The 10,670-nt window shown below is 38.1% G+C and overlaps 1 protein-coding gene across 1 annotated transcript; it reads left to right on the top strand.

Annotated features, from left to right (window-relative positions):
• Positions 1 to 1,244: 1,244 nt before the first annotated feature.
• Positions 1,245 to 7,122, top strand: tmem147 (transmembrane protein 147). The gene is made up of 8 exons (XM_058376336.1): positions 1,245 to 1,401; positions 1,867 to 1,985; positions 3,472 to 3,541; positions 3,638 to 3,703; positions 4,026 to 4,162; positions 6,307 to 6,391; positions 6,584 to 6,705; positions 6,877 to 7,122. The coding sequence occupies exons 2-8, from the start codon at positions 1,909 to 1,911 to the stop codon at positions 6,995 to 6,997; spliced, it is 678 nt and encodes a 225-aa protein (XP_058232319.1). The 5' UTR covers positions 1,245 to 1,401; positions 1,867 to 1,908; the 3' UTR covers positions 6,998 to 7,122.
• The last annotated feature ends 3,548 nt before the right edge of the window (positions 7,123 to 10,670 follow it).

The raw sequence follows: 10,670 nt of genomic DNA, 5'->3' as shown, positions 1-10,670 counted from the left end.
CAGATTGTGACTCAGAAAATCTGCAAACAGATAACCTTGCTAATAGATAATTCACTGAGTAATATAATATTTATTAATTAATTAATCCATTAAACTCATTGTCATGTCCATCAAACCAGTTTGGGATTACTTTGGCTGTGTCACATGATGCAGAGCTATTATAATGCTGGAAGTATGCTGGCATTAGATGATGAGCAAAGTGTGGACATGAAGAAATGGGCACATGGTCAGCCACAATACTGAAATAGGCGGTGACATTCATGCGATGACTGACTGATGTAAACCTGCTCAAAGTGTGTAAGGAGAACATGTTCCACACCATTACACAGCGTCCACCAGCCTGGACTGTCCATACAAGGTGGCTAGACGACTGGATCAGAGCATCTCCAAAACTGCAGCTCTTGTGGGGTGTTCTGCAGTGGTTATTTATCAAAAGTGGTCCAAGGAAGGAACAGTAGTGAACGTGTAGAATGAAGGCTGCCCGTGTGTCAAACTACTGTTGTTCAAATTGCTGAAGAAGTTAATGCTGGTTCCGATAGAAAGGTGTCAGAATACACAGTGCGTGAATGGGTCAGGGCTGTTTTGGCAGCAAAAGGGGGACCAACACAATATTAGGCAGGTGGTCATAATGTTACTATGTCATAATGTCTTATGTCATATGTCATAATGCCTGGTCAGTGTAGGTGCATATGCATAAATGAATCGGGCTGAAAGTATCAGCAAAAAATGAAGATCAAATCTAGGAACCATATCAGTCTGTGCAATTGCTGTACATGTCTGTTTTTAAATGTCTGGATGAATCTACAGTCTGGGCTAGGGAGAAATCAGTCCCAGCCTTACCTCTAGGCATTTGCTTATTAGTGAAATAATAGTGGAATAGTGGAAATGTAGACGGACGAATTAATAAGATTTACATTTCTAGCACACCCTTATCTAGAGCAACTTGGTGGACTAAGGATTCAATCTCAAGACCATCTGAGTTGCGGGCCAAAGCCTTAACCACTAATCTACCACATCCCCATAACATTACTGACTTCTTGTAATTGTCAGTGTACGTTTGCGGCTTTCTATTTTTACAATTATACAAATAAATTTTTAATGAAAATGCAATGCAAAGTAATATTATTATTTTTTTTTATTAAAACCGGCTTTATTCTTTAAAACGTCAGTCATAACTTAGTAGAGAACAACAGTTGATAACATAACGAGAAAGTTTATTCAAATATTCGTAAAATTATGACCGAAGACCGTAATGTATAATTAATTGTTTAAGACTTTACCAACTAGGGAAAACCCGGAACGTTTATTTTATGTGCAGTGTTGTTGAAGTCCGGAACCTTTTCAATGTGAAACCTGTCTCTCCAAGAAGACGTTTCATTGGGAAACCTCAGCGGTCATTTGGTAACGTATTGAATGTATTGTTATTAAAATGTATACTTTTTATTAAACATACTTATTGAGTTGTTTGGGAGGTGTGTGTTGCGAGAAAAAGTGTCAATTCGATTTGTCGTGTGAGCCTCTAGCTGTTAGCCATGTAGCTTGTAGCCCTCTAGCCTCTGAGCGTGCGCCGAATCCCAAATGGCCCCGTGTTCCCTGTATAGGGGAACTATATAGGGTATGAAACAACAGTTCCTGATCCCTACATAGGGCTCTATACAAACTGTAGGGCGCCTTATTAGGATTCAGCCAATGGTTGTAGCCGCTTGATGTACTATCATTACGGATACTTGTTAAGCATTTAATATGTATTTGTTTACTTAAATATGTTATTGTGAAATACAAACTAAAAGACATAGCACTGTTGATCTTGTTCTCGTTTATTCATTCTCTCTCTCTCTCTCTCTCTCTCTCTCTCTCTCTCGACAGGTCCAAGAGGTGTTTCTTTATTTTATAGTTACTTCTTGAGAAATGACGCTTTTTCATTTCGGGAATTGTTTTGCCTTGGCGTATTTTCCTTACTTCATAACATACAAATGCAGTGGATTGTAAGTGTATCTTCTTGCACTTTCAATGTGTAAAAAAGTGTTTTGCGTTTGTTTATGCAAAACATTACGTCTAAGGTGTTGCTCAGCCTGAAATGTGGTGCTGCATCTTAATCCTCTTACAGGAGCTTTCAATAATCTTCCCAAAGAGCTTTTAAAGTGTGACCTAAAGTAGTATCTTACACTATAGTAAGAGTGAATCAATGTATCAATTTAATTCATGTGTCTCTTAATGCTTCAGCATACCAAGACATTTTGGACAATTTTATGCTCCCGACTTTGTGGGAACGGTTTAAGGGATGACCCCTTCCTGTTCCAACATGACTGCACACCAGTGCACAAAGCAAGGTCCATAAAGACATGGATGAATTAGAGTGGAGACTCTGAGCCAGGCCAAAACTGGGACGTCTGCCTTTACATGCCCATGAAAGTAATATGGAGTTGTCCCACCCTTTGTAGCTATAAAATCTTTAAATCTTCTTGGAAGGCTTTCCACAAGGTTTAGGAGTGTGTTTATGGGAATTTTTGACCATTCCTCTAGAAGCGCATTTGTGAGGTCAGGCACTGATGTTGGACGAGAAGGTCTGGCTCGCAGTCTCCACTTTAATTCATCCCAAAGGCGTTCTATCGGGTTGAGGTCAGGACTCTGTGAAGTTCCTCCACACCAAACTCACTCATCCATGTCTTTATGGACCTTGCTTTGTGCACTGGTGTGCAGTCATGTGGGAATGGGAAGGGGCCAAAACTGTTCCCACAAAGTTGGGAGCATGAAATTGTCCAAAATGTCTTGGTAAGCTGAAGCATTAAGAGTTTCTTTCACTGGAACTAAGGGGGCTGAGCCCAACCCCTGAAAAACAACTCCTATATTCAGTGATTTGGAGGGGTGTCCCAAAACGTTTGGCAATATAGTGTATTTACACTGACCATCCTGTTTAAAGTTTTACACTCATGGCTCATAATGCTGCCTTCTTTAGCGTCAGTGAATGTGTGCACCTTGTATAATACTTTACCAGTCCGTCAGTCATCCTGTTTCAAATGATTGACCTTAAAATCACATAGCTGCTGTTTAAAAAGTGGCAAATATGCAGAAGATGCTGCAAAACCAAGGAATGTGCAGGACCAAGAGGACAATGTAACTGAATAGGAGAAACAAAGGACTCATGAATAATTATCTTAAAACATAAAACCCATCCATCCAGGTACCACACAGTATTAAGCTTATAGTTTAACCAAATCAAAAAGACAATGCAATTTTATGATACCTTTTTATTTTATTTTTTAATTATTAACATTTTACAAGACCTTTGTAAACCCATGACCTCAGCTGCATGGCATTGTTGTTGTAAGCTGAAAGAGAGAGTTGATGAGAGGTTGTGTGTACAAGGCTGACTGTTTCATAGTATCTTATTCCATAGAAAAATCATGAATATTGTTTTGTAGAAAAACTGATTTGCTCTTAAAATGATGATTTTCTCTCAATTTGTTTCAGATCAGAATACAACGCATTCTGGAGATGTGTCCAAGCAGGGGCTACTTACCTCTTTGTACAACTATGCAAAGTGAGAAATAATCTTGGGTCTCATCAATATAGATGTATTTGCAGTGTAAACGACCTGAGGTCATGCTCTACCCCCATTTTCTTTTGTGTCCTACAGATGCTGTTCCTCGCTACATTCTTTCCCACCTGGGAGGGCGGTGCTGGTGTATATGACTTCGTCGGGGTAAGCGACAACCAGTTTCAGTAAAATCATGTAGATTCATAACAGAAAACTTGCTGCTTTGAAAGTAAAAAAACTGATCCTGGTCATTTTGGCACAGTATCATTGAGTCACATTGACTTGCAAATTGCATTAGGCAGCACAAGCTGAGCATTTCTTACTACAGCTATATAGCAGTTTATCAGCATTATGCATGTGACTTTCAGCAGACACTGAGAATCTACTGTTAATGAAAATGACAGAAATGTGGACTTGATTACAGATTCGTCTGTATTTAATAATGAGGTCACACAATCTATTTACTCTTTTATGTCCTGACCTGCAGGAATTTATGAAGGCCACAGTGGACATGGCAGATCTGCTAGGGCTTCATCTCGTCATGTCCAGAAACGCCGGGAAGGGAGAGTACAAAATAATGGTGGCTGCCATGGGCTGGGCCACAGCTGAACTGGTTATGTCAAGGTACAACACACACACACAACATGCTACAAAACTTAAAATATACAGATATGTAACATGCATTACAAAAGTACAAGAAGTCACTCATTCAAAACAAGTAACCTTAAAATTATAGCTTCCAATTCTTTACAAAAAACAATACTGCAAAAGTATAAACTCCTATATCTCCTTAAATAAAGAAAGGGAAACGCACAAGGGTCACAAATCGTTGCACATGGAATCAAGGAACAGGAGCAAATAACTAAAGCAAGCTAAGAGATGCATCACTGAACCTCTGAAATGTTAGTGAACAAGTAACAGGCTAATATTTAACAACTTGTTATCCTGCCCTTAGATTTTAATCAGTTTCTTTGACTTTAGACAGATATTAGGATTATAGAGGAAGACAGGGGTGGTGGCTCAAGTGGTTAAGGCTCTGGGTCGTTGCCCGGAAGATCAGGGGTTCAAGCCCCAGCACCACCAAGTTGCCACTGCTGGGCCGTTGAGCAAGGCCCTTAACCCTCTCTGCTCCAGGGGTGCTGTGTCATGGCTGACCCTGCGCTCTGACCCCAACCTCCAAGGCTGGAATATGCGAAGAAAGAATTTCACTGTGTTGTAATGTATATGTGACAAATAAAGACTAATTCTTTTTTAATTAATCTGTTTTGGCATTCAGTATGTATAAATAAACAACCTTAAAAGAAATTCTTTTATCAGATGTTTACCAGGGATATATTTCATATACCTTTACATACACTATATTGCCAAAAGTATTCGCTCACCTGCCTTGACTCGCATATGAACTTAAGTGACATCCCATTCCTAATCCATAGGGTTCAATATGACGTCGGTCCACCCTTTGCAGCTATAACAGCTTCAACTCTTCTGGGAAGGCTGTCCACAAGGTTTAGGAGTGTGTTTATGGGAATTTTTGACCATTCTTCCAGAAGCGCATTTGTGAGGTCACACACTGATGTTGGACGAGAAGGCCTGGCTCTCAGTCTCCGCTCTAATTCATCCCAAAGGTGTTCTATCGGGTTGAGGTCAGGACTCTGTGCAGGCCAGTCAAGTTCATCCACACCAGACTCTGTCATCCATGTCTTTATGGACCTTGCTTTGTGCACTGGTGCACAGTCATGTTGGAAGAGGAAGGGGCCAGCTCCAAACTGTTCCCACAAAGTTGGGAGCATGGAATTGTCCAAAATGTCTTGGTATGCTGAAGCATTCAGAGTTCCTTTCACTGGAACTAAGGGGCCAAGCCCAGCTCCTGAAAAACAACCCCACACCATAATCCCCCCTCCACCAAACTTTACACTTGGCACAATGCAGTCAGACAAGTACCGTTCTCCTGGCCACCGCCAAACCCAGACTCGTCCATCAGATTGCCAGATGGAGAAGCGCGATTCGTCACTCCAGAGAACGCGTCTCCACTGCTCTAGAGTCCAGCGGCGGCGTGCTTTACACCACTGCATCCGACGCTTTGCATTGCACTTGGTGATGTATGGCTTGGATGCAGCTGCTCGGCCATGGAAACCCATTCCATGAAGCTCTCTGCGCACTGTTCTTGAGCTAATCTGAAGGCCACATGAAGTTTGGAGGTCTGTAGCGATTGACTCTGCAGAAAGTTGGCGACCTCTTCGCACTATGCGCCTCAGCATCCGCTGACCCCGCTCCGTCAGTTTACGTGGCCTACCACTTCGTGGCTGAGTTGCTGTCGTTCCCAAACACTTCCACGTTCTTATAATACAGCTGACAGTTGACTGTGGAATATTTAGGAGCGAGGAAATTTCACGACTGGATTTGTTGCACAGGTGGCATCCTATCACAGTTCCACGCTGGAATTCACTGAGCTCCTGAGAGCGACCCATTCTTTCACAAATGTTTGTAAAAACAGTCTGCATGCCTAGGTGCTTGATTTTATACACCTGTGGCCATGGAAGTGATTGGAACACCTGATTCTGATTATTTGGATGGGTGAGCGAATACTTTTGGCAATATAGTGTATATATATAAAAATGTGTTACTTAATTTATAGCAGTCTTAATTTATAGCTTTTTTTTTCCCCACTGTGGAGTTGTTGTTAAGTGCATTATATAACCTTGTTTTAAGTAATAATATATGGAATATTAATGCGAAGAATAGTATATAATGTCAGTGTACTTCAACAGGTGTATTCCTTTATGGGTCGGAGCTCGAGGGATCGAGTTTGATTGGAAATACATCCAAATGAGCTTCGATTCCAACATCAGTCTGGTGAGAGGCCGTGTATTTACGTTTATATTTTAACTTAGTGATGTGAAGTAAAAAGGCTGACTTGGGTGATCCATGCATTGTGTTTGGTAATTTAATGTTATCATTTTAAGCAGGCTTTTTTTTTTTGCTATTGTGTGTTTGTGTCAGTCTGTATGAGTGTTAACCAGCAGTCTCTCTTCTTTTCGTTCGTAGGTTCACTACATCGCCATGGCTGCAGTAGTGTGGATGTTCACGCGGTACGACCTGCCGAAAAGTTTCCGCCTGCCGGTGACTGTGCTGCTGGGGCTCTGTGTGTACAAGGCATTTTTAATGGAGTGAGCATTTCGCATTTCACATGAACCTTGCCCAATATTCACTGTACAGAATAATGACACTTTTCAGGTTCTCGTCCAATACCAATCCTGGAATTTTCCGTCCTCCTGTATGCATGTGCAGCTTTTAAATAATTTGATAGACTCAGTTCTTCTTTCTTTCCCTGTCCCTAGGTTGTTTGTCCACGTGTTCCTCCTGGGCAGTTGGACTGCTCTGTTGGTGAAAGCAGTGTTAACGGGCGCCATCTCTCTGTGCTCCCTCTTACTTTTCATCACACTGGTTCACAGCAACTGAGGCTTTTCTTATGTCACCACACATTCAGGTGTTTCGTAAGAAACATACATGAGACGATGTCACTGATGTCTGTTGTATTTTTTATTTTGTCTTTGTAATGAATTAAAATATACAGAAATATCTGATCTTGGATTGGTTCTTTGGGTTTCCTCTGCTGGAACTGCAAGGGAAAGAATTTCTTGTAGACATGCTGCAGCCAATCAGATACCAGTTGATATTTTGTACATTGTTATAAGTATTCTATCAAAGTTCAGAAGCCTGAAAAGCTGACTCTGTATCATTGAACGGAACATCATGTAGTCCGAGTGCATGAATTTGTGGAGCGCATTATCGCACATTTTAAATTGTGTCTGTAGACTGGCTATGTTATAAAGCGATCAGGCATAACATTGCGACCACTGCCAGATGACGTGAATAAGACTGATTATCTCGTCGTCATGGCACCTGTTAATGGGCGGGATATGTTGGGCAGCAAATGAACAAAATTAGGCAGGTGGTCATAATGTTACTTAAAGTTACTTATCCCAAATGTGGTAGGTTCTCTAGTAATAATAATAATATATAATACATTTTATTTATAGGCGCCTTTCTCAACACCCAAGGACACCGAACAATGAGTTACAAAACAAAGCACATAGAAACAATACGACAAAAAACAAGCAACAATAACAAAAAAATACAGAAGACTGTGACTGTGTGAGAGGGCAAGTAAGATTTAGGAAGAGTAAGCAAGCTTAAACAGGTGAGACTTGAGTCTAGATTTAAAGATAGACAGAGAGTCAAGGTTACAGATGTCTGGAGGTAAAGAGTTCCAGAGCCGGGGAGCAGAGCAACAGAAAGCCCTCTGCCCCATGGTGGCAAGACGAGCAGAAGGCACAGAAAGTTGAAGAGAAGAGGCAGATCTAAGAGAACGAGAGGGAACACGAATATGGAGAAGATCAGACAAGAAAGAAGGGGCAAGATTGTGAATAGCTTTAAAAGTGAGAAGAAGAATCTTAAAGTCTATGCGAAGCTTCACCGGAAGCCAGTGAAGCTGCTGCAGAACCGGAGTGATGTGGTGAAATTAAAGAGTTTTAGTGATGATACAAGCTGCTGAGTTTTGAACCAGTTGAAGTTTAAGAAGAGATTTATGAGAGAGACCAAAAAGAAGGGAGTTACAATAGTCAATACGTGAGGTAACAAGATCGTGAACAAGAATAGTACTGGTACATCCTATGCTATTATTTATTTTTATTACATTTTTACAGTCATTAGGCCATGGCTCAAAAGTAGTGATTTTTTAAAAATAAAATAAAATAAAAATAAATAACAGGCATATTGATTAATGCAACCCACACTACAGTTACAATTTTTATGTAATTATTTTTATCCTATTTATGAAATTCCCTCTTTACTAAATTACCATTTGGCTCATGCCTAGCCAGTTAAAGGTGATCACCAAAGTGTATGCTAAAATCAAAAACGTGTTTGAATTTGTTAAGATTATCATTATATTATTAGGTTATTAAAAATGATATATATTGTGACCTTTTTCCCCCCTCATATCCTTACTCTTTGCAACTAGTGCTTGAACAGTAACACCAGGTTCACACCATGCTTAGACTAAGCATGGCTTAAATGGCTAAAACACAGGCCTGAAGATGTTACAAATGAATTAATATATACAAAAAATAACTTGGATTTGGATTGGTTATTTTTGTTCTTTGTGTTTCCTCTGGTGGTATTGCAAGGTGAAGAATTTCTTGTAGACCTGCAACAGCCAATCAGATGCCAGTTCATATTTTGTACATTGTTATAAGTATTCTATCAAGTTATAAGTAAGTTATAAGCATTCAGTCATGTTATAAATAAGTTATAAGTATTCTATCAAGAAGCCTAAAAAGCTTACTCAGTATCACTGAAAGGAACATCGTGTAGTCTAATACAAAGAGAATGAATTTTTGAGAAATGTATATCCTGTTTTTATAATTAGTGGCATGGTGGCTAGTGCAGTCTGTCAGACTGTAGTCTGTCTATACTATACTATACAATACTGTACTATACTACACTACACTATACTGTACTATACTACACTATACTATACTACACTATACTGTACTATACTACACTATACTGTACTATACTATACTGTACTATACTACACTATACTACACTATACTGTACTGTACTATACTACAGTATACTGTACTGTACTATACTATACTATACTATACTATACTATACTGTGCTGTACTATACTATACTGTACTATACTACACTACACTATACTGTACTATACTACACTATACTGTACTATACTGTACTATACTACACTATACTGTACTGTACTATACTGTACTATACTATACTGTACTATACTACACCATACTATACTGTACTGTACTATACTATACTACACTATACTGTACTGTACTATACTACACTATACTGTACTATACTATACTGTACTATACTACACCATACTATACTATACTACACTATACTGTACTGTACTATACTATACTGTACTACACTATACTGTACTATACTACACCATACTATACTATACTGTACTATACTACACTATACTATACTATACTGTACTATACTACACTATACTGTATTATACTATACTACACTATACTATGCTATACTATACTACACTATACTGTACTATACTACACTATACTGTACTATACTACACTATACTGTATTATACTATACTACACTATACTATACTACACTATACTGTATTATACTATACTACACTATACTGTACTATACTACACTATACTGTATTATACTATACTACACTATACTATACTACACTATACTGTATTATACTATACTACACTATACTGTATTATACTATACTACACTATACTGTATTATACTATACTACACTATACTATACTACACTATACTACACTATACTGTATTATACTATACTACACTATACTGTACTATACTACACTATACTGTATTATACTATACTACACTATACTATACTACACTATACTACACTATACTGTATTATACTATACTACACTATACTATACTACACTATATTATACTATACTACACTATACTATACTACACTATACTGTATTATACTATACTACACTATACTACACTATACTGTATTATACTATACTACACTATACTGTACTATACTACACTATACTGTATTATACTATACTACACTCTACTATACTATACTACACTATACTACACTATACTGTATTATACTATACTACACTATACTGTACTATACTATACTACACTATACTGTATTATACTATACTACACTATACTATACTACACTATACTGTATTATACTATACTACACTATACTATGCTATACTATACTGTATTATACTATACTACACTATACTATACTACACTATACTGTATATACTACACTATACTGTATATACTACACTACACTATACTGTATATACTTTACTATACTACACTATACTGTATATACTATACTATACTGTATATACTATACTATTTTACACTATACTGTATATACTACACTATACTGTATATACTATACTATACTGTATATACTATACTCCACTATCTGCTCTACACTATTTATACCATACTGCACTGTATACTATACTGTAAATACTATACTGTATATACTACACTATACTGTATATACTACACTACACTATACTGTATA

This window comes from Hemibagrus wyckioides, linkage group LG23, assembly GCF_019097595.1.
Source record: "Hemibagrus wyckioides isolate EC202008001 linkage group LG23, SWU_Hwy_1.0, whole genome shotgun sequence".
In the NCBI taxonomy this organism is placed as follows: domain Eukaryota; kingdom Metazoa; phylum Chordata; class Actinopteri; order Siluriformes; family Bagridae; genus Hemibagrus; species Hemibagrus wyckioides.
Note: the sequence above shows the minus strand (reverse complement) of the source record. Positions and strands in the feature narration are given on the sequence as shown.